The 25,073-nt window shown below is 46.2% G+C and overlaps 1 protein-coding gene across 1 annotated transcript in view; it reads right to left on the minus strand.

The window, feature by feature from the left end:
- Nucleotides 1-1,253: 1,253 nt before the first annotated feature.
- SPATA13 (spermatogenesis associated 13) overlaps nt 1,254-25,073 on the minus strand; it is a 345,561-nt gene continuing 321,741 nt past the window's right edge. The window contains 9 exon segments of the mRNA XM_055317330.1: nt 1,254-5,439; nt 7,730-7,804; nt 8,933-9,305; nt 11,410-11,539; nt 14,764-14,996; nt 17,024-17,203; nt 18,930-19,115; nt 19,476-19,655; nt 21,359-21,495. Coding sequence (XP_055173305.1) covers nt 5,264-5,439; nt 7,730-7,804; nt 8,933-9,305; nt 11,410-11,539; nt 14,764-14,996; nt 17,024-17,203; nt 18,930-19,115; nt 19,476-19,655; nt 21,359-21,495 — 1,670 coding nt within the window. The 3' untranslated portion in view covers nt 1,254-5,263.

Below are 25,073 nucleotides of genomic sequence, written 5' to 3' on the forward strand. Positions count from 1 at the left end.
CTCCATCGCCCCCTCCTCTCCCACTATCTCTTTGCTGGACACCATTTCCCAAATCATCTCCTGTCTCTGGTTTTAAATACACCCTTTCCTTTGCCATGAGCTCCTGAGCAAATCTGGGCATGGCTTTCCTTGCCTTCAAAATGAATTCCCAGCACCTTGTCCTGGTTGGCATATCCTTTGGGATCCAGCTTCCACCACTGGTGGCTTCTTACACAACCCATGGCAAGTTAGTTCAAGCAACACACCCAGGACCCCCGGCACGCTGGGTGAGCCCTCCAGGATGCTGCTTGGGCCTCATCTTCTGGGCCACCTTTCTGCCCTGAAGCTCACCAGATGAGGGAATTGGCTCCCTAAAGACCTTAACTTAAATGCACCACTCTTGCTGCATAACTCACACTGAATTTTAATGACACCTTTATGTGCCTGTCTCCTGTCTCTGACCACATGCTCCTTTGGAGCATTACCGATTTGAGCTCCCCCAATCCACAGGGCAGGTGGCTGTCCGGCTCGGTCATCTCCTTCCTCAGAAACTTCTATAAAGTTTTCACTGCTCTCTTTTCACCCTTTCCTACATGTGGCACCTCCTCGGTCCCTGGAAGCCCCCATTGAGGCAGGCTTTCAGGTTTCCAGTGCTCCCCCTCCCCTCTTCACCTCTAAGCCAACCCCCTCTTCTAGTGCAGCCCAAGGATGTTGGGAGTAAACAAACACTGGGGACTAGCTGCTTGGCAACCTTTGTAGGAATACTTTCCGATTAGAAGTCACAGCAAACAATGGGCTATTTACTTAACTTCTCCATGCTGTTAATTAGAGAAGGAAATTCGTATGTTCCCCGCCCCCAAAGGGTAAGCAGTAGATCTCCTGGTGAAGTGGTCCAATCTCCACCCTCCACTGGGGCAGCAGCAGCCTGTGAAGGCAGTTCATCTGCCATCCACTATCCACCATCAGTAGCTGGCACTGCTCCTACAGGGCGGAGGAGGCCGTATCACTTTGGGCTTGATCTCATCAGACTTATTTCCAACCTGTGGAGACTCTCCTCCCTGTTCACGTGGGAGCCCTTTCCCCCATACCTAGCCAGTGGCTTAAGTCCGCTCATCCAGCATGAATTTGTACTGATGAGAAGTCTATCAATGTCCAGACAGGAAATGAGCTCTAAGTCCCAGAAACCCGTCTAGCACTTGCTATTTAAAAAATATATACATATATATAATGTCTTATTTTACTACTCAAATGCATTACTGGAACCAGTTTGGCAAATTAACTTTAATATACAGATACAAAACAACAAATATAGATTCACAGCATTTACAAGGAATTATTCAAATAACATTGTAAATAATATTTTTTTTTTACAAAAATTTCATTCAACAGAAATACATATCAAGTTTTAGCAGTCTCATACAACACACTTCAGCTGTCAACAGCGAATTCAGTTTGGAGGCTGTCACGTGACTTAACAACATTGTCTTGATGTTGAGTTAAATCCAAGGAAAATCTTGCAAAATAGGTAAGCCAAACACAACTGGTGTTAATATTTACAAAAAAAAAAAAAAAAAGAGGCAAATTATTAAATTACAGAATTAGTTAAGGGAAAGTTTTTTCTTAATACAAATGTCGATGCCTAGGAGATGACTAAGGATGACAACCTTAAATGTGTGGTAGCTAAGAATATTTGCATCAAATATGTAAGCCTCTGGGTTTTTCCTTTTAAGATCAGATAGTTGCTACTTACTCTTTTCAAAACTGTTTGAACTCTACTTTCACTGCATGCATCCTGAGGATAACAGTATCAGCCAAGTGGATTTCTAACAAGGAGAAAATAGGTAGGTTAAGCTTAAAGGGACAAATGTTTCTGAGCGGCGTGACCTAGCTGATTGGTGCCCAGCATCCCTGGCATGTTGGCCATCAAAAGGACATGTATCCACATTTGTTAGTGCTGTCCTGGGAGAGACACACATCTACTTCTCCTCTCTTCCATAAAATAACAATAGAGCAATTTTCTCCTTAACTCCAGGCAAGCAGGCTGTTCTGGTGTGGCTATGTAACTAATAAGTTGATTTGTATTGAGAAATATCAGCAATTTGGGCATGCATAGTTTTCCAACTGATAAATGCTGGATCATGGCTATTACAGAAGAATCCTATTGTGAAACAAAGTTCAAATTAAATGCACTTTTGCTTTCTGTCTAGACAAGAGCAATGCAGAATTGAGGGGATTTTCTGAACAAGCATGGAGTTAGTCTTCGTCTGGATTAGGTATAAAAAGACACAACGATATTTAGGAACAGTGTGATGATGGGGGTGAAATGTTTTCAATGACAAAATCAGATCCAGTAGGGAAAAAGAACTGATCAACTGAAAACTATGGAGGGACCCAGGAAAACTCTGGCACGTTGCTGCCGGTCTTTTTCTTACTTGCAGGCCAAAGACGAAGAACACTCTTTCTCTAAGATTCTGCAAATAGTCCATTTCATGATTGTTTACAATTTACTGCAAGGTGGTTGTGCATTTTAGGTAAGATGAAAATTGAGAGGGTTCTTCTGACCCAGAGCTGGCAAATTCTGAAACATAAATAATAAGTGAAATTTGTCAAAGTGTTGTGCTATCTTTGAGAGAGAGGCAGAGAGAGAGAGAGAGAGAGAGAGAGAGAGAGAGAGAATGTGTTGGGGGGCACCCGTATTATGCAATGTAGGGTTAAAAGGAGACAAGGAAGGAGAAAGCAAGATTCGCAATGAAATCCATGGATCTTATTCCATCTGGGGGCTCTTGGTCTATTTCTTTCTCTTTCCAAGTGAAGCTACATGACTTAAATCAAGAAAGTAAGTTGGGTAAACCTAAAAATTTTAATAGTTGAGCCACCTATTCTTTATAGAACTCAATATGTCTGGTAATAAAACTCAAGCTAGATGAACAGATTTAAAAGTCAAAAGCATTCTACCTTCTTATAAAGATTTCTAATTTTTCAAAATCACCTTTGAAAAAGTCAAGCAGGACCACCGTGAGCGGTCGGGGTGGGTATTTGATCGACCAACTCTTCGCACTGTATTGAGCTCGCGGGGGTGGCCCTGGGCCTGGTATGTGCTCTGGTGTCCGAGCTTCCTGCTCCTGTTAGAGAGCCTGGAGGGACAGGTGGTAACCAGGTTGGGCTTGGATGGGAAATAGAGTGGGACTGGTCACAGAACTGACAGCGCGTCTTCATTGCACATTAGGAAACATTAGTAAATGGAAGCCCATGAAGTGGTTCTTTACTTGAATTGAATCATCACTGAAAATGTAACATAAGCAAATGGTTCTCTTTCCTTCCCTAAAGTAATCTTTGTTAAAAAATAAAAAGACCCAACTATTCAAAAATGTTGTATATACAAACAACTCTGTTTAGCACAGAGACTCCTATAGTTATTGCTGAGGGGTCGACAAAAAGCATTTTAAGTGTCGTTTTGAAAATATATCATTACATTTTCTTAGTAAAAAGGTCAGCTATATAAATGTAACTAAAATCGAGATGAATATCCAAAGAAGAAACAACACACCCGTACACACACACACACACACACACACACACGTGCAGTTGTACATGCAGAGCCACAGCGCCTCCTGAGAAGCTTCCTCACAGAAGCAAGCTCTATCCTGGGACACCGGGTACTGACGTCCACAGAGGCCACCCCAGGGTTGGGGACCCCAGGGCAGCACGACCTCGCAGCAGTCCGACATACAAGTGAGCACATCAAGGTGGCAGAGCAGGGTCAGACCAGGTAACATTTCCAGATAATGCTCTAAGGCCCCACTCAGATGTCCAGTGATGTCACCTCCTTCAGGACTGGCCCTGGATAGAGAGGGAAGGTGGCTGGGGGAAGGAGGGACCAGACACTTAGAGGCACAGGTTACACCTCTGTCTAGGACACTACAGGTTTGTTTATTCTCCAGCTGGGCCTATTGGAAAACAGGACTTTCTGAGCGTAGCATACAGAAAGGGGATTCTTGACCAGGAAACTGCCAAGTGTGTACTACAATACCCGGTCCAGTGCATTAAGTACAATTAAATGGCATCTCTATTGCAGAATCTGTCTTCTTCAGACGTATTTAAAAGTTATTTTCATCAAAATTTACAATATAGACAAAGACAAGGAGAGTACTATGGCCAGGTATCGGCCCACACGGCCTTCGTTAGTAAAGACAGCTATGTCTCAGGTGTGTTTCTAAGGTCTCTGTAAAAAGAAAGGATCTTCAGAACCCTCCTGACGGGTTAATAAGGGCGTGGTTAGCACTATTGTTTGGGTTTTATGCAACCAAGTTGGCTTTGAATCCCAAGAAGGTGGGCTGCTCCGAACCTCATGCTTTCTCCATGGAATGTTCGGGTCACTCTAACTTAGTGGACGGGGATGCCATGAACACCTGATGGGAAAAGCGAACTGATGCTCTAAGAATGCCTTGCCATTGGTGCATGTACATATTAGTTTTATCATAAAATTAAAGTCAATGGGTTTTTGTATCGCAAACGGAGATGTCTGGCTAGTTTCATAAGCCCACGATGTGCAAGGAGGTGTGATTTCTGCCCACGGAGTCATGTGCTGCACTCACCGGCAGATGGGACCTGACTGTAGAAGCACAAATCCACCGGGCGGTAGGACTCTGCACTTGCTCCCCAGAAAGCAGTTGCATCTTCAAGACCGCTGAAGCTGCCTGGACCATGCTCCCCATGCGGAGCTCGTCATGCCTCTTCCTCTAGCCTGTACGGGCCCCGCCCGGCCAGAGGAAGCCTGTGCTACCGCGTGGCAACCACTCAGATGACACCAGGGGACCCCACAGCCATCTGCACTGCGGTGGTAGGTCCTCTCACACCGTGGAAGAAGGAACAGCCTGCCCGTGCCGCCAAGACTTTATCATACCAACCCCATCATCACTACTGTCCCCTTCAAATCCATAGGCAAAAGTGGCATGGTCATCTCATCCCTCCTCAGCACGGCAGCAGTGGGTGTGCCTGTCATCAGCGATGCCCGCTGGGGTCTCCGCTCAGCTTCTCCACAGAGCAGGTCCTCGGTTCCCACAGCCCAGCCGTCTGGGCACAGACCCCAGAGGGGTCTCGTGTACATCGGGGCCGAGCGTCATGACCTGCGTCTCCCTTCCGAGGAGGAGCTAGGCCTCTGAAGACTGAGGTGCGTCCAGACCTTCTATTCTTCACCAGTCCCTGCAAGAAGATTTCAGCACACGAGAAACAAAACTGGGTCTCCTCTTTACAGACACCTCAGGAAAAGTGTGGCCTTCCATTTTCATTTCTTAAAAGGGGTGAGTTTGTTGAACGTGTGCCAGAAGAGCGAAGGCTTCCTCTTGGGTTCCGCCAGGGCAAACACCTGCTGCTGGGGGATGCTGGTGGGCACGGTGACGTGGCGCTGGTGAAGGGGGTGCAAGCTCTGGTGGGGCGGGGCCACAGGGCATCCGCTGTAGCCTAATCCAAGAGGAGAGAAGGATAGAAACATGAACTGAGTGTCACTGGTTAGCCAAAAAGGGAAAAAAGTGCCAAGACTTGACTTCTTAGCTGATTGAGTCATATTAATTAATATAATCTTTTTTTTTAAAGATTTTATTTATTTATTCATGAGAGAACAGAGAGAGAAAGGCAGAGACACAGGCAGAGGAAGAAGCAGGCTCCCCATAGAGTGCCTGATGCGGGACTTGATCCCAGGACTCCGGGATCATGACCTGAGCCAAAGGTCAAGATGCTCAACCGCTGAGCCACTCAGGTGCCCCTAATTCATATAATTTTAATTCATATTAACCTAAAGTACATCTAATAGCTATCATAACACTTCTTATGTGCAGATACTGTGTGCAGAACTGTGGCAAAGATGATCCCACAAAAACCCTCAAGGAGGGAGAATGAAACCCAGAGAAGTAATGTGAATTATCCACAGTCACACAGGACAGCAGGGGCAGGGCTGGCCCAGATGGCTGCTTGGGAGGAAAAGCAGGGAAATAACCTCAGTGAGAGCCTGGGGCCCTTTTGCCCTGGCCCAAATCCTACTCTGCCCCTCACTGGCTGTGTTTATTTGGGATCTTATCTGCTTTCTCTGTGCCTCTGTCCCCCCAAATCTACCATGGGAATAACAGCACCTAACAGTTGCTATGAGAGTTAAGGGAGCTCATATAAGTAATGTGCTTACAACACAGTCCCCGGACCAAATCGCTTACTCGAAACAGTTTCATTGGGATAGGTGTTTTAAATCTGCACAGAGATAGGGTGCCTGGGTGGCTCCGTCTGCTAAAGTGTCTTGCCTTCAGCTCAGGTCATGAACCCAGGGTCCTAGGATCAAGGAGGCCCACATCGGGCTCCCTGCTCAGCACGAGTCTGCTTCTCCCTCTCCCTCTGCTGCTCCTCCCTGCTTATGCTCTCTCTCAAATAATAATAAATCTTAAAAAAAAAAAATCTGCCCAGAGGTAATGAAAAAGGCCCTACTGCAATTAGCTACAGGATCATAAGCTAACTGTGAAAAAGTCAGTGTGACAGGGAAGGAACATGAGTCTTAGAAGGAGTCGAGACTCCATTCAGAGAGTATCCCTGCCCTGATCTGCCACAAGGCTCCCCTGGCCTTCCTGGGTGAGAGGTGCCTGACAGGTGGACCCCCACCACCACCAACAGTATCCCTTTCATCACGGTACCTAGTGGCTGAGCCAGTGACTCCTGGAAGATACGGACACAAATAACACATTCTAACCAATGGATATTTACTGGTCACCTGCCATTGATTCGGAGATAAAAAAAAAAAAAAAAAGAATAAGAAGAAAAAGAAAACAGGTTTTTCTAGCTCAAAGTTATTTATCAGTAGGTTGCAGGTAGGGTAGTTCTGTATTTGAGTAGAGAAAACGGGAAATGGGACCCCTAAGGGTTGTTTTGGTAATGAATTCTTGGCCCTCAGGAGATGGCACATCACCATCCTGGGCTTAACTGGGTCTTGTTTTTGCATTTTCAGTTAGGAAAATACTGAATGGGACACATTTCAGAGGATAAATTATTCTTAGAGGAGGAAGTCGATCTGAAGAAAAGCTTCTAAGAATTCAACAAATATGTTTTGGAATAAAAATCCTTATTGTATTCATGTTGGGTGAAATTATCGACAATGTAAAAAAATCTTTGCACATGAGGCCCTTGGGCCGTGACCTGAGAGTTGGTGATTTTCAGTAGCTGCCCAGGCAATTCTAATGTGCACGGAGGGTAGGGAGTCCTTGCTCTCAATAAGATAGTGTGTCTTCTTTTCAACTAATTTCTTCATGTACTGGACTTTTAGATCTTTTTTCTTCCCTACATCAGAACATAGCTCGCACTGATCAGCAGTTTGGGGCTAGAGATTTCCTCCACGTGTGCCCAAAACATGCAGGACCTACTGGTTTGCCTCAGCCTGGTGACTGGCCCGAGGAAGAACACCGGTACTTCCTCAGGATGGGGAGATGCAGAAGCTCTATGGTATTAATTCAAAACACACCATATAGGCTCATATTTAAATGGAGGTAAATACTGAAACATACTCACACTCAAAACTAAATGCAGATTATTTTAAACTTCCTCTCTTGGGGAGTGGAAGGGCCCTATCATTTTGAGTTTCACCTGTACGCCTCTCCTCCACTCTTGAGAGCTGGTCACCAGCACACTAAAGACTTCAGACATTCTCCCCGATTTTAATTCCAGTACTGATACACACGAAGGAGATAAGGAGATGAATGAAGCCTCCTTCAAAACTCACCTTTTGACTTTCCGTGTCCTGCCTTTTGAGCATTTAACATGGCGAGTTTCTTTTGATTTTCTGAAATTTCCATTCCTGGATTTAGGAACAGACATGAGAAATATTCAAAACAGGTGAAATAAGTCAATCATAGAAAGATAATTATCCTATGACTCACTCAAATGAGGCATTTAAGAAACAAAACACAGGAGCATACGGGAAGGGGAAGGAATAAAATAAGACGAAATCAGAGAGGGAGATAAACTATAAGAGACCCTTAATCATGGGAAGCAAACTGAAGGCTGCTGGAAAGGAGGGGGTGGGGGATGGGGTAACTGGGTGACGGGCATTAAGGAGGGCATATGATGGCATGAGCACTGGGTGTTACATAAGACTGAGGAATCACTGAACTCTACCTCTGAAACTAGTAATACACTATATGTTAACTAATTGAATTAAAAAAAATAAAAACAAGTGATATCATTGCAGAGTAAAACTAGAGCCATAACCCATATTAACCCTGAGGTGCTCTACATAACCTGCAGCAAAGAACCTTATTCCTCAAGGAACTCTAAGAGGCTGAGCAGACTACAAATGGAGAGTAGCAACGATGGTCACAAGGATGGACACTAGGATGACAGCCTCCCAACCAGGACACGTTAGCGGGTGCGGTGGGGCGCTATGAGCATCAACACCCTGAGCCTACTGAATAAATGCTGCCCGTAGGAGCTCCACCTGTCCTGGTCTGTCCTACAGCATGTTTAGAAGCACAGCTGACCCTTGAACAACATGGGGTTGAACTACAGGTCCACTTATATGCGGGGTTTTCCTAATAAATACAGAGCAATACTGTAAGTGTATCTTCTCTTCCTTACGGTTTTCTTAAGAACATTTCTCCTCTAGCTTACTTTATTAGAAGAACACCACACAGAATGCATATAACACAGCAAATGTGTGTTACTCAACTATGTTACAGGTGAGGCTTCCAGTCAATAGTGGGCTATGAGTAGATAAGTTCTGGCAGGGGTCAAGAGCTATACATGGATTTCTGACTGTGTGTGGGGTCGGCACCCCAACCCCACATGGTTCAAGGGTCAACTGTATTCAGGATTTGCAGATCTGGCCTATCTCCCCCGCCCCTGGGGAGGGGGTGGCAAGTATGGCCGGAATGGGCTGAGGACTGCTGGCTCTGGGGCCGGGGCTGGAGGCAGAGGAGCCGCTCACCCATCTCGCGGTCCTCCTGCACGCGCCTCCGTTCATCCTCACATGCCTGCAGCCACCGCGCCTTGTCCTCATGCTTTTTGGCACAGAACAGGTGCACCTCATCGGTGGTTCTGCTGACAAGCTTGAAAGCGTTTTTGACGTGGAGGTTCCAGTCCTTGTCCCGGCCGTCCTCCAGGTCCACGAGCTCCACCTCGTCCATGTCCGTGCGGCCCCTGTAGTAGAGCACGTCCCGGCGCAGCAGGTCCTTCTTGCAGGACACCAGCTGGTGGTCAAACAGGAAGAACGTCCGCTGCTGGCTCTTGCCGTGCTTGCTGATTTTGGTCAGTTCCCCAGAATGGATCAGTTCGGAACTTCGGTCTAAGATATCCAGCCCCTGGAAGGATGAAAACACATTTTAAGATCTTCAGGCTCCGATTCCTTCAGAACAGGTCAGGGATACAGGAACAAGTCCTGACACCTTCTTTCTCCGACTTGCCAGTTATGAGGCATCCTTCCACAAGGGAGCAGAGCCACTTAAATCTCGGGCTGCTAGTTTCCCTTGATGCAAAATTTCTTTTCCTTATTTCCTACTCAATGGGAAAATGTTACAGTGCTCTGTGGTATCTGAAGTGACTTCCTGACAAGAAAGGATTGGTGATAAATGTGCTGGATGAGGAGACTCCAACTGGTCAGAGATGGCTGCTCCTCAGAGAATAAGGATACTAAGGAGGCCTTCTAAGTGTGGGGACTTAGTGCTTTTGACTCTGGGGCTCTGACTTTATAGGCTGGTATGCAGAGAATGGCTCCCAGAATAATAACTAGCTTCAGATCTTGGTCACAAAAGACCAGACAGCACATTGCCAGCAAGGTGTTGGTAACCTCCTGACCATAAATTATCTCCTAAATGTCGGTCCAAGAACACAAGGCTAAAACACATCTTTACGGTATTAGGTGGGGTTGAACCCAATGTAACTTTGTGATATTTGGCATGACCCTGGTCTTTTTTTTTTTTTTTTAAGATTTTATTTACTTATTCATCAGAGACACAGAGACAGAGACAGAGAAAGAGACAGAGACACAGGCAGAGGGAGAAACAGGCTCCATGCAGGGAGCCCGATGTGGGACTCCATCCCAGGACCCCGGAATCGCGACCTGAGCTGAAGGTAGATGCTCAACCACTGAGCCACCCAGGTGTCCTGACACTGGCCTTTGATTTATAAGACTTTATTGTCCTTCAATCCCAGTCATACACAATATTTTGAGGAGGCAAAATATCTTGACTCCAAAATAGTTCTTCTACTTCTCTTGCCTGGAGCAATTCTGTGCTCCAGATTCTCCACTTACAAAGTAAGAGTGTTAAACGCAGTGATGTCTGTGGGCCTGTCCAAGCTCCAGGAGTCTCTGTGGCCCCTGAAATAGAAATATTTCTTTCCAATGTTCACTGCTAGAACCTACTTTAGTTAAAAACCTAACTCCTCAATCCAAACTTTCTTAATCCTTAGGGACAGTGAGTTCTGACCAATTAATTTAACATAGGATGAATTTTATTGCTTCTTGGCCTTTTGGCTAAGATCAGGTGTAACAGGATGAATTTTACTTGGTCTGGAAACAATCTGAACAGTATGAGTTGTTAGAGCAAGCCACTTCACCTTGCCATGTTCCCATTTCCCTGCCTGGTAAGTGGAGGTAATAGTAGCTCCTACCTCATAAGATTATTGAGAGGACTAAATGAGTTCACATATAAAAATGGCTTAGGCCAGTGCCAGGCATGTGGTCAAGACAATTGTCACTGTGGTTGTTTTTACAAATAAGTTCTTGTGCATGAGTGTGCACAAAAGCATGCTGGACCATTATTACAACTTGTGCCAAGCACTGCATTTGCCACTGTCTTATATAATCCTCACAATAGCTCTATGAAGTTAGGCAACATTTTTAACCCCATCTTAAGGATGAAAATCTTAATCTTGCCCAGATCTACCAATTCAAACACAGGCAGTGTTTAAATTTTTTCCAGGGGCACCTGGGTAGCTCAGTTGGTTAAGTGGCTGCCCCTTGGTTTCAGCTCAGGTCATGATCTCTGGGTCGTGAGATCGAGCCCTGTGTCCCACTCTACTCTCAGTGCAAAGTCTCTTGAAGACTCTGTGTCCCTCTGCCCCCCCCCCCACGCTTACCCTCACTCTCAAATAAATAAGTAAATAATATTTAGAAAATGTTCTCCAGTTACTCTCATGGTGTGTTATTTCTAGCAGGAGAGACAAAGCACAAACCATAAATCAATCACAGACACTCTTCAGGGTTGATTTTTTTGGTGGAAATGAGTTACTGGTAAAGCAGCTGACTGTTAGGTTCAACCATATGCTTCAAAATATATATACCGTTAAAGCCAAGAATATAAAACATCGATCACAAGATGTTACAGTGTGTCATCAAACTAGACCAGAGCGAGGGAGGGCATGAGCAGCGTTGGGCGGCACAAGGTGCAGGCACGAGGCACTTACCTCCCAGCCTACGATGGACACCTGCCACCGTGCTATCTTGTCTATGCTTTCCAGTCTGCGCTTGCGCTCGTTGATCAAACAGGCTACGTTCTTCATGGCTTCATATGCTGCCTTTATGTTGTTGTAATCACTGTAAAGTAGAAGGTTCATTTTAACCATATAACCTGAAACTTGCAGAGGAAGACTGACAAAGTAAGACACTGCATCCTGGATTCATATACTAACAGTCTAGACAAAGTGGCATTTAGATAATGGCCATTGTTTCCTTTTTCTTGTTCCTTCATGAATAGACCACAGTTTCCATAGGTTAAGGGAACTGACCGAATGCAATCCAGAATTCTTTGGAATAAGAATGTTTTCATTCATTTCCCAGAAATCACAATGAATGAAAGTAAATGCCACAAAATAACTTTTAGTCACAGTGACAATGGGTTATTTTCATTAATAAGAAAAGGACCATCTTTATGATTGCTTCGGTTCTCCTATTAGCCAGTTTTGCCATATGAAGTACTTTAATAATCACTAACTGTCCTCAAGAGTAATTATTCACTTTGAGTCTCATCCTTTACGATGTTCAAGAAAGGATACAAACAGGACACAAGCCACAGAAGCTTGACACGGTGAGTTATGTAAATACTAACACCATATTCACCTCATTGACAGACCCTCATTTCTGCTGCTTCCATAGGCTACAGTCAGATCAGACTAAAATGTCCTCGGGAGCAGGCTCTTGTTCCTTCAGCTTCTAAAACTGTAGGTACCAGGGAGACAAACTCCACACAGACTAGTGCAGAGCATGGCTAGTACTGGAAAGTTTGATATTCGGGTTTTGCTCAGCGTTAATAATTTGGGCACATGTAAACCAATCACCCAGGTAATGAGCTCAATTCTTTACTTTCCAGCACTTTCCTGTGTCTTATGTGATAGAGCCTTAGGATCTCAGGAGCACTGAATTAGAATCCTCCTGCACAGCAAGGGAAAAAAGCCTTGGAAGTAGACTCTATTGTCTATTTACCAAACACAAATAACTCAGCTCCTGGGAAGTCCCTGGGCATTCCCCCACAAGGCCGACCCGCTGCCTTTAGACAGGGTATTCACACTCAGAAGCAGAGCACAAAGGAAGAACAATACAGATACAAGGGGGCTGCCAAAATAATGGAGCAACCACCCACCCAAGGCCTCCAGCAATGAAAAAAGTGTACAAAATAATCGTATATTTTTTCCTTCAAGATTTTCTGTCAATTCCAGAAAAGAGGCAGAGTATAATGGTCTTTTGGGAAAAAAATTTGTTTTGTTTTCCTGAAGACAAGGAAATGGGCTTTCTGTCATTTCCTTTAAAAGGATTTTTTTTTTTTTGTAAAATTGCCCAAATATGCATATACCTCCTAGTGAAAATGTGTCTAAACAAGAATTAACTGCTAAAGAATGATACATGGACTTCTGGCCATACCTTTCCCATCTTGGAATGTACCAATCTCCTTTCCATGTCTTACTCTCTTATATATTTTCTCTAGTTTCCCATCATGGTATGTTTTTATTCTTTGTTTTAACATTTTCTTCAAATCTGTGGCTCTCTTGACTTTGCTATTTTCCTTCAAGTTTTCTGATTTTTCCATCAGAAAAAAAAATATAGAGCTCTCTTCCCTTTTATCTACTTCAATGAACTCCTTTCTCTTATTCCTTTAATCTTAATTCTTTAAACTAACATCCACATCTAGGGTCTATTGTTTGGCAACCTAGCTCTTTTTCTCTTTCTACCTTCCAATCTAATTGCAAAAAGATTCCTTTTGCAAGCCCTATGTCTCCACAGGAGTCTGGCAGCAGACAGGACAAAAGAATGCTCCATTCTGCACACCCTGCAGGGCCAGGCACTGCCATGGCTAATTTGATTGCCATCAGGGCAACACTTACCTGTTAAAACCCAGCACTGTTGTGGGCTAGCACAGCAAATTTCCTCTGGGTACCCATCCTGTCCCCCACTCCACCTCATACTGGAATCTTTCAAAATCATCCATTCAAGGGCTGCAGGTGCACTGAAAGCTTTGTATATGGACGTCATAGGTGAGGTTTGATTCTTACCTAAAACAGTAAGGCTTCATCCTCAAACCCTGCCCACTGGCATTCCAATTCTGGCCTGGTGAGAACATAGCGATGACTCAACCAGTGCCATCTAAAGGCACCACATGGTTGGGACCTGCACTTCTTGGGGAATGGCACAAAACAGCCTGCCCATCCCAATACTGAATGGGTGAGATCTCATGTATAATCACAGCACAGTTTTACATCATTCTGTTCATGTACATGCAGGAAAACAGTGAGTTGTTATGAAGTAAGCAACGGATTACTTTTTGGCTTCTCCAGAAGAGCTTAGTTAAGGACAAAGTAAGCTCCACAAGGAAATGGAGCAGTAGGTGACCATGATGAGAAGCCCCGTGCTCCATGTGTTAAGAGGATGGGGTGGGATGGATTACGGACACAGGGCAAGCACTCGGTTGGTTGGGCAAGAAAGGTCTTAGGGGCACCTGGTGGCTCGGTGGGATCCAACTCTCGGTTTTGGCTCAGGTCACAGTGTCTCCGGGGCATGAGATTAAGCCCCGTGTCAGGCTCTGTGCTCAGCACAGTCTACTTGGAGATTCTCCTCTCCCTTCACCCCTCCCCCTACTCACAAGCGTACATGCATGCTCTTTTTCTTTAAAATAAATAGATAAATCTTGGGAAAAAAAAAAAAAGGGCGTAGAGCTAGACAGGATCTTGGTGCAACGTTTCTCCAAGCTGACCCTGCACACTACTCTGTGTACCCTTGAGATTCCCCACTCTGATTGCAGGGTTGAAACTTTGGAAGTCCTCACCCATCAGTAAAGCAACTTTTTGTTGCAGTACGAGATACTGTGCTGAGGGTGAGCTGCCTTAGGACGGGAAGTAAAATATTTCTGAAACTGTATTCACACTGGTGTAGGTCTTTTAAAAATTGTTTTATTAACTACTTAATAGCTACAAAAAAGGATTTGTAAAATATACATCAGTTACAAGGACTAACATTACAATACAAATCCCTATGTGCTCATGACACAGTTAAAGAATTATTCTTACTTTTTCAGTATCTCTAGGAATGGGTATTCTGGAGCCTCTTCAATGACCCTATTTCAAGACTTCATAATCCTGAACATTCTAAGCAAGGTGACAATTTCTTCCATAATACTAACTGAGAGTGTCAAGAGGACACCTAAGCCCACCTGTCACTGCCACTCTGCGAGGCTCTGAGTGCTGGGCGCAGGGCTGAGAGTGCCGGCACTGCTTCCACCCCATAGGGCAGGCTCTGTGTGCACATCTCCCAGAGGCACATGCCTCTCTCACCTGTGCTCCTGCGTGGTGTACTTGAGCAGCTCGGCCAGCTGCAGAGGGTATTTGCAGATCTTCTGCACCGGCGTAAGGAGGAAGCCGTCAATGGCGATGTCGATCATCTGCTGGAGCAGGCGGCAGGCTTCAAAGAAGTGTCTGTACCTGCCCTGCTTCATCAGGTTGGACAGCTCCGCGCAGGCGCCAGGGTGGTTGTTACAGTACTCGGAGTAGATGGCAAAGCCCTCTTGCTGGGAAGGGGAAGCACAGCTGTGTCAGGTTATAGGTGGGCTCGAGGCCATGACAAGGACAGGCTACAGGCAGCCCTATCCGAGGGGAATCCTGGAAAGGAGGCACCCCAAGGTGTTCTGCTATGTTCTTCACACCTGGGCGATAAGCCTACATCTTCTCTGTAGGGAGGGACCACTTACAGACCAGGGGGTGGGAGCTGGAAGGGTGAGAGAGGGGGAAGGGGTAATCTTTGCAGGTGGCACCCTGGTCCCACTCAAAGCCCCCTCCGTGTACCCCAAAAGGGTGTGTCACAGCCACATGGGGCTTCCTGGATGAGCAGCACCCTCTCCCACCACCGTCTCCGCCCTAGCTCTGCTCTAAGAAAAAGGCAGGCTCTAACAAGTCCAACTCTCTCCCGCTTTCCTCTTTACTTTCACTGATACATATAGTCGTGACCATGACCAAGAAGTGAGGATGCAAGACCACCACCTGCTCGCCTCACTGCAAGTCCTCTCCCTGACATCCTACCCTCTGGCTTCCACACGCATGTCCCTTCTGACCTCCAACTGAAAGCCCTGGCTCACTTCCTTTTGCCTAGACTTCTTGCCTCAAGGCTGCAGCCACCCTGCCAGGCCTTGGGACACCTGCCCTTCTCTCTTGGGACTCGAGCAGCACCCTGCCAGTCCCCTGTGCATGCGTCGTAGCCTTTCCCCTACTCCCTGCACCCCTCCCCACGGTGGCCACTGTGGCCAGGCTGCTGGCTCACAGTTGTCTACCCTGCCCACAGCCCTTCAGCCTGTGTCCTGCCCCACAGTTTATATCTGTCCATGCTCAACACAACATGTCCACACCAGATGCCTATTTCCCTACAAGGCAGGTTTCCCTAACCCACCCATTCATTCTCTGGGACACAACACCCTGCAGGCAGTTCCAACTGCTGCTCTTCCATGTTCCCCAAGATCGGTTTTGTCAGCTGGTTCTCAAAGATCCCCACGCCAACATAGCTGTTCTTCCACATCCGCACTGCAGCCACCCGTACCCAGGCCCCCCTCCCCCCCCTCCCTAGAAACAGCAAAGTCTTGCTCCTCAGCCAAACTCTCTGGCTGTTCCAGTCCAGGCAAGGCCCCCACCCAGAGGCTCTGTCTTCACCAGACCCTGCCCTGCTGCAGCCTGACCTTCGTTGACCTCTGAAGTATCTCTCTTGGAACCTTGTGCTCTGGCCAAACAGGCCTTTCACCACGTCCCAAACAGGCCCAGTGCACTCAAGGGGCCAATCTTCCTACTTGCCCGTCCACCACAGCCTCATTTTCAGCTGTTTAAAATCAACCCAGCCCCCGAGGATCTGGGGATACTCAGCCTCTGCATAGTCACTGGGGTGGGTACCCAGCAAGTGCTGCCTGAAGAGGTGGTGGCGGTCAGTGCTGTTATTATTACAATCATTACACCCATTTGAGCTGGGAATAAAGTCTCCTTCCTCTGAAATCTGTTAGTAGTAAACACGGGCAGTCAATTCTCAGTTAATAAGCTCGCCATCATCACAAGACTGTTCAGAGGCAATTTGGGCATCCTGAGCAGGGGTCCCAGAGCCGCACACCTCAGTCTGAATCCACACCTGCCCCCATACTAATGTGTGATCCTGAGTTGGTTACTCTCTGGACTATAGTTTCCGATGTAGAAAATGGGTAAAATAATCATACCTTCTCTATAGCAGTACAGGAGCTAAGGTAAGAAAACCCTGGAATCAGTGCTTAACATAAAATAGCCACTTAGTAGGTATTATGAGAAATTACTCCAAATACAATTCTAAAAGCCCTCAAAGGTTCATAAAAGTGCAAAGATTTTGAAATCTTGGAGGTATTTAGGTAAAGATTAACCATATAACCCACCAACTTAATTTGCAACTGACATCATTCCATTCCATAGGAAATTAATCCAGCAAACAGAGCAAGAAACAAAACAGAACAAAAAAGGCCTCATTTCTATTCTGGGGAAACACTTCAAAATTATTTAACAGGATGTTATTAATAAGAAGTAACAGGTGACATACATGTTGAAGAAAGCAGGATCCTATTTCACTTAAATGAGGTTCCTCTTTATTGTACTGTTTCTCAAGATCTTTCAGGAACTTTCTTTGGAATTTGTAAATATCTTCAATGTTTCCGAAAATGGTGGCTAGTTGTGCAACAGTGAACATTCCCGTGTGCTTGCGACACTGTCGAATATAGCCCTGCAAAACAGAAAAGTAAACTTTAAAAAAATTAATTTGGAGATCCAGAGAAATCATTATTTGAATAATGTAGCTTTTTGGGCCCATAGCCATTATCTTGGAATGGATTTTAATTAGAGAAAATCATTTTAACCCTATGGGTCCCTGCTGGGATAATGATACTTCTGTGACTACAGTATGCTATGAATATTTTAAAGACGAAAGGAAAGAGAACAGGTGAATGTGGTTGGATTTGTAATGCAAGGAACTATATAAAGTTTGCAGGTTATACTCATAAAACAAAGTTGCTTGGCTTCAAATATTAAAGTTCAAACATTGGGACTGTAACACTTTTTCTAAACTCTTAAGATGATCATTCTCCCATCCCTAATTTCATTTCACAGCCGAGAAGACTTGTCAAATACGGAATAGCACAGCTTGCTGAATAGCTCATGCAGCTGGCTCACTGTCATGGCAAAGAGCCAGGAACGTCTTACCCAAAGATTCCACCATCACCTCTTTTCTGCATGGAGCATAAATCTGCAGAACTTTAATCCAAGGCCCACACAGATTGGCGCACGATTCATTCTTTATGAACAGCACCCTAAGTTGTGCTATGGCCTGGGTAGGAGTTAGTGCGGTGGGAAGGAAAGGCCATAAATATGTGTGATACTTTTCCCCAAATCAGCACCATGTGATTACACAGCCTAAGTGGACTGCATGATAAAACACATACCACTCACTTTTGGTACAAACTTTAACAGAATGACAGTGTAAAGCTTCAAAATACAGGTTCTAGTGCACACTGTCTGGTTTAAATCCCAACCCCACCACTTCACCTGCTGTGTGCCTCAGTTCTCTCATCTGTAAAGGGGGGGAGAGGCGTTAAGAGGACCAGCTGATGGGAGTGTTTGTAGGAGTTAATCCAGGAAAGGGATGGCACACAAAGCTCAACTATTAGCCATGACTTGTTTTCCTAAAACGGCACTTAAAAAAAAAAAAAACCTCCCGTAACTATACACTTACATGGAACAAGACGGTTCGCATATAGAAGCTAAACAATTGCTCAATCTCTATGTGGCTAGTTAATCCGATTATAGAATGGGCACTTGTCTCGCTTCAGCTCGTCTTCGGCGCTGGATGTTCGGGGCTGAGCTGGGAGTGCAGACCTCAGCATTCACAGCCAGGACCGAAGGAAAGATGAGACGGGGCCAACAGCAGTGTAGTGTCGCGCTCATCCCGAACCCGCAGAGGGTAAGAGTATTGTGGGAGAGGCAGATGTGACTGCACAGTAGAATACCAGGACACTGCCAAACACAGCCTTGGGTAGCACTAGATAAAACCAGTTTTCTTCTTTTTGGTCTGCATCTAAATGACTCCGAAACTAATCTGTGAGTCAGTGATTCAATGCAGTGAGATTGTAAACAGTGACAGACCTTTGTCAAATCACTTGGGTTTCACGGAAAGGGCGTTGCCTTCTCTGAATAATCTTGGGGGGTAAGTCCTCGAAGAGAGGGCTGCATGGTGCCCAGAAACCTAACCAGAGTATAGAGCCACCGATGCTCACAGGGGCAGACAAGTATTCAGTGAGGGCGCACTCTGGGCAGGGGCCACATGGACGGAAAGGGGCCAGGAGAAGGGAGCACCACAGAAAAGAATATAAAAGGAGGGTCTGACCGAGGGCCTATCAGGAGTATCACATGGTTGCACGACAACCTGGGGGAGGCCACAGGGTCTGGCGTCTTACCTCGCAGATGTCCTTGAGGTGCTTGATGTACACTCGCTCAGTGTTCATGATCTCCTGGATGACATTGGTCCTCATCTGGTGCTTGCTCTCTGCGTGCTTGTGGCGGCTCTTGCCAGCATCCTCCTCCTGTTCCTCGCCCTGGGTGCTGCTGGAATTTTCTGACAGCTCTTCCTGATTGACACGCAACTGCAAGCCACACACATAGGTGATCAGTGACTCGGGGGGAGGTGGTGACCAGAAGCAGGCGGAAGGCCCCGGGGTTCCACTTCTCTACGGTTGTGAGGAAGGCAGCCTGGCCCTAGGCTAAGGCTTCCTGCACTCAGCAGAGCCAGGGCTGTGCCCGCGGCTCAAACCTCAGTGGCAACGCCAAACAACTGGTTGACCACGGTTGAAATTTCTCCTTCAATCCAGTCTGATTCCTGAACGCTTTCATTAAAGTGATTACAAAGAACCGAACCTGTACAGAGTAGGCTTGAGCCTGACACCACAGTTCTAGGGCCCACCACAGACAGTCGCAAGACACGTTTGTAAGCGTCACACACTTACTCTGACAAAACTTGCGGGGAACCAGGCTTCCTTGTCCTCATTGCGGCCCCACCACCAGTCCTTGTTGGAGGCTTCCAGAACCTGGATGACATCTCCTGCCTTGAAGCCCAGCTCCTGGTCGTCCATGGTCACGTGGTCCCACAGGGCTTCTGCGCAGACCACACTGCCATCGCCGATCAGCTGCAACGGGGACATGCTTAGTGCCAAACCAGGTGGGCGGAAGAGCAAGGGATGTGCTGTGAGCTCTCCCAGGGTGACACAGACTCTTCTACCTCATATATGTACATACTGCTGGCTTGCGGTCAATACTTGGCCTTTGATGATTATACGAAAGGAGTTTCCACATTAAGGGAAACGGGTAGGTGTCTCTCATGTGCTTTTTTTTTTTTTTAAAGATTTTATTTATTTATTCATGAGAGACACACAGAGAGGCAGAGACGCAGGCAGAGGGAGAAGCAGGCTCTCCACAAGGAGACGGATGTGGGACTTGATCCCAGACCCAGGGATCACACCCTGAGCTGAAGGCAGATGCTCACTTGCTGAACCACCCAGGCGTCCCTCATATGCTCTTAAAGGAAACTCCAAATCTACTTTTTTAAAGAAGGTAGAAAAATAGCTCACTTATCTACATGTCAGTTATCTAAGGAATGTGAGTATCTGAAATATTCACCCCTAATATGGTTTTCGAACAAACTAAAAAACACAGAGCCAGGCCTCGAATGGTTATGAACATACTTTACTGCAAGACCCTTGTGGCTTCACCTACAACTTACTCTTCATACTTCATTCACCATCTGAATAAAGTTTTAATCTAACTTTTAAAGAGAAAAGAGCCATCTCCAGATATTTACCAGCCAATGAAAAGATGGCTGCAGGTCCCCTCAGCACTGAGAGACATCATCATATTCTACAGCCACAACTGGTATTATTAACAGAGATGCGAACTCACCAAGAAGTGACACTCCACATGCTCTATTCAAGAACTCCAAAAGCCAGTAGCACCTTCTAGAAAGATTTCCACAAAAAAGGGCTGAAGATGCCCAGTGGTGGAAAGAACACCAGATTTGTAGTGAGAAAGACCTGGTTTATGTCAGTTCTGCCATTTACTAGCAAGTGGTGCAGCCTCTTAGTTTCAGAGTGTTTATTAAAATATGGGTAATAATTCTAACATCTACCTCTTAGACTGGTTGTGAGATCTTTCTGAGACAATGTGAGGAAGAGCATTTTGTGAACTGAAAAGCATTACCTAAGCACTGAGCAGTAGTCACTGCTCTTATTACTTAGAGCTGTGAGTGAGCTTTGGTTATCTGGAAAACTTAGATAAACTGTCCTTGAAAATGCTAGAATATCAGAGTTCTAGGTTTTAGAATATGTCTGGTAAGAAATAATCAAGAGGGGGACTTCTGGGGGGGCTCAGTGGTTGTGCGCCTGCCTTTGGCTCAGGTCGTAATCCTAGGATCCTAGGATCAAATCAAGTCCCACACTGGGCTCCCACAGGGAGCCTGCTTCTCCTTCCGCCTATGTCTCTGCCTTTCTGTGTCTCTCGTGGAAAAATAAATAAAATCTTAAAAAAATAAAAGAAAGAACCAATAGGGGGCACCTAGGTGGCTCAGTCAACAGGCATCCAGCTCTTGATTTTGGCTCAGGTCATGATCTTAGGGTAGTGGACTGGAGCCCCATGTGGGGCCCCCTGCTCAGCGGGGAGTCTGCTCCTCCCCTTCCCTCTGCCCCTCCCCTCACTTGTGTGTACCCCCCCCAATAAATATTTATAAAAAGGAGAGAGGGGGGGAAAAAAAAGAATCAAGAGGGCAAAGTCTAAGTGATCCTGCATCCAGGAAACTGGGTATCCAAGATTCGCCACTGTCACGTGTGAATTCTAGTACCTCGTTGATGGCCAACTGTTCCCCTCCTGGCTGTAGGTATCTGGGATTGGCCTGACAGAGATCTTCATAGCTGTAGTCCTCCTCACTGCCGTTGTCATCCACTAAGGCAGCAGACTCAGTACCTCCATCTGAAGAAACTAAAAAAGCAATGGCATGGATTGCAGTTAAAAAGACAAAGCTAACAACAACAACAAAAAATTTAATGACAAAATAAATGACTTCTGAGAACATACCCACAAGGTGAAGGAATCATGTGGGTCTTACCTAGAATAAGAAATTATTAGAAAATTCCTACAGACCTGTCAATCCAAAGGTAGCAGTTGTGGCCAAGCGCCACAGTAAGTGGGAAGGAGAACATCCCCGAGGACACTGCCAATGTTAACACACACCATTACTTTGCCACTTAGGATACTGGGTAAACTATGTGTGATTTGGTTGACAATTTGTGCTCCAAAGCATATACAAAATATATAAATGCAGATTATATTTCTAAGTCATGTGCTGAAGCTTGAGGAGATAAAGAAAATGAAAACAATCATTTTTAAAACAGTGTTCTGCTTCCATCTTTCACCTGCAAGGCAGTGGTGCTAACCAAAATCAAAAGGTATTGATAGCGTCATAAATGCAAATGTGTAATCATTCTTTCCAGGTGTCCATAATATGAAAAGGTTGGAACTTATAGGGTTAAGGATTATATAGGACCTTTGACAAAAAAAGAAGAGAATGAGTATAGCATTCTCTCTTAGTTTAAGGATGGCTATAACATTTTGGAATGCCCACCTTGGCATTCAGATTTTTCTTTTTCCTAGGACAGTAGGCTACCCTCCCCATGGCTAATCTGTCATCCAGCAGAGGGAATTATACAGAGAAAAAGAACATTCCTGTGAAGAAGACAGAGACAGCCTTCATGGAAGTAGCTGGCTTGTTAAAATACTTGAGATGGCTCTTGATTGAGAACCAAATGTGGCCCAACTGGAAACACACGGTATATGGACACCCATCCATCTAATATGAGATTTGAAAAGTTGGGATGGGGGGGTGCCTCAAGAGTCTACGGTAAGCAGTAGGGTGGCTCCTTCAGGATTCTGAGTAGGAAGTGACAGGTTTTGAAAATAGGCCCCCTGACACTATAGAAAGAGAACAGGTTGTAGAGTCACAGAGTCTGGTCTGAATTCTAGCCTTACCCGTCTGTAGGCACAGGACCCAGAAACTTTCTCTGAGCTTCCTCCTCTATTTTAGAAACTATTTTCTTTCTTTTTGGAGAATGAGGTGAGATGATGTGTGTCAAGTTCCCAGCATCCTTGAGTTATGGTTGGGATTCACTGAAAGAGAGTTTTGTGATGATGGCAGCGCGTGTGGTGGGAGCCAGGCTGGAGAGGACTTTGCCACAGTAGCCTGAGGGAGGGGTGGGGGTTCCTAAACCTACTGGGGAGATGATGGGTTCGTTGGAGAGTGGAACCAAGGGGGCTGCACCAGGGGAAATGGCAAGAGGAACTGAAATTATAGGATGTTGTCTGTGCGGGTCAAGCTGATGACAGAGCAACAGAGAGGATGAAGTCAATGATGATTTGGAAAATCCCGAGTTATTGGTAGAGTTAACAAGACAGCAAAGTCAGAGAAGCCAGTGTGGTGAGAAGAAGAAGGCTGGTTTGAGACTCTCTAGTGCTATCTGTTCTTGCCCTTTTCAAGGACCTGCAAATTTGGATTTCTAGTAACTACCCTCAGGGGACAGGTCTTCTTCCTAAACTAAACAACCTTTTTTAAAACATGAGATATGTTCTATTCTTTGTTTTGTACTAAGTCTTCAAAATCTGACATGCCTTTTACATTTGCAGCCCATCCCAGCTGGACGGGCTGCATTTCCGGTACTCCACAGACCTGTCCAGCCCCAAGACCGTGGCCCTGAGCTCTGCATACCAGGCCCCGTGGCTTCCCTCATGTCATTTCAGCTATGCTGCAGTTGTGAACAACTTTTTAAAAGAAACACACTTTGGGGGCACCTGGGTGGCTCAGTCAGTTAAGCATCTGACTCTTGATTTTGGCTCAGGTAACGATCTCAGGGTCATGAGATCGAGCCCCACTTCAGGCTCTATGGTGGGCATGGAGCCAGCCTACAATTCTCTTTTCCGCTCCCAGTGCCCCACTCAACTTGTACGCACACTTGGTCTAAAAAAATAATAAATTAAAATTAAAGCAACACACTTTGTAAATGGAGCCTAGAATTCTTATGTGAAAACAATGATAACTATTGAAAAAAGATCTGCAACAGTGGGAGGCGGTCAACACCATGAAAATTAGCTCTAGGATCATATTATATGCATCAGACTCAAGTTTTCCTCAATGTGCACAGACAGGACTACCATTATGGTGATGAATTAAAGCCAAGTAAACTAGGGAGACAGAGGAAGCACATGGAGTAGAAGTCGGGGTTGGGGGAGACAGGGTGAGCGCCCCTTTCACAAGCTGCCCCCTTCCTCTCCTGTGCCCGTCGTCTGTGCCTGAGCGCTGGACAGAGCACCTGTCAACCACGCCCAGCAGGCCAGGTCTTCACAAGGGCCCATGCTTCCCATGTGCCTTCCCAAGGCCTGGGTGCCCCACTACACTTGGGAAACTCCCACAACCCAGCAGCAGTCATGTCTTCTTCAAAGCCCTCCTCCTGTGGGCCTGGTCAGAGAGGGTGCGGGGTGGGCCAGCTGCTTCGTGGGCCCTCCTCCAGCATACTTTTATGACAGCAGGGATGTGGTGAATTACAGCCATTGGTGTGAGTATTTCCTTCCCAGTTATAGAGTACCAGGTTGTCGATGGTCTCCCCGTGCCTGGAGCAGCACACTGCGTGTCAGCGCAGTGAGTCTGGAGTTGGAGCTCTCAGAGGACAGGGTGTCCTGGGCTCTGACCATCCTCTCCCACATCACTTCTGCTCACTGTTACCCTGCTCAGTCTCATTCAGGGAAGATGAGGGCCCGTGTCTGAGAGGGGTGTATACAAGGGAGCTGCCTCAAGGGAGAATGGAGGCAGGGAAACAATGTCCCTTGAGGGCCTCACCACAAAGTCCAGATGGAAGCTCTCCAGCCCCCTGGCACTGCCTTGCAGATCTGTAGCTTGCATACTGATTGACCATGAAGAGAGGCAGCACCCGGCTCAGGGCAGTGCAGGTGGTCCAGGCGAGGGCCCAGGCAAGGGGAGTGCAGGCAGGTGGGCAGCAGAGAGCCAGCTGCAGTTGTGCATGTGCACACAAATGTGTGTCCACGCCCGGTAGGAGGCGATGCCACGTGTCAGGGCCTTCTGTCTCAGGGGGCTTCCCCCTGGAGTGCGATGCTGGTGGTGCATCTGTTGCCCAATGCTGGGGTTTGAGTGGGATCTGGAGAAAGGCCACTTTGAGACGTGTGTGTGAGCTAAGAGCCTGGATACCGTGTGGTACGTCTGCCTCCCATGCTGTGGACAGAGTGCTTGCAGGCAGAGAACATGAGGTCATCCAGTCTAGGGCACGTTCCTGATGTGTGTGTTTGGGGGAGAGGGGGTGGAGGGAGAATGTCTTGAGGAAGCAATATAAACTATTTTGTACATGCATGAGTCTTTCTTATTAAGCTACAGAAACAAAACAAAACAAAACAAAACCCAAAACACCAAAGCTCCAAGCTTTCTCTCTAACCGGAGACCTTGGAGCAGCTGCCAGACTACCATGCCCAATAGCGACCTCGGTTAGTGGCTGAAATGT

This window comes from Nyctereutes procyonoides, unplaced genomic scaffold (assembly GCF_905146905.1).
Source record: "Nyctereutes procyonoides isolate TBG_1078 unplaced genomic scaffold, NYPRO_anot_genome, whole genome shotgun sequence".
Lineage (NCBI taxonomy): Eukaryota > Metazoa > Chordata > Mammalia > Carnivora > Canidae > Nyctereutes > Nyctereutes procyonoides.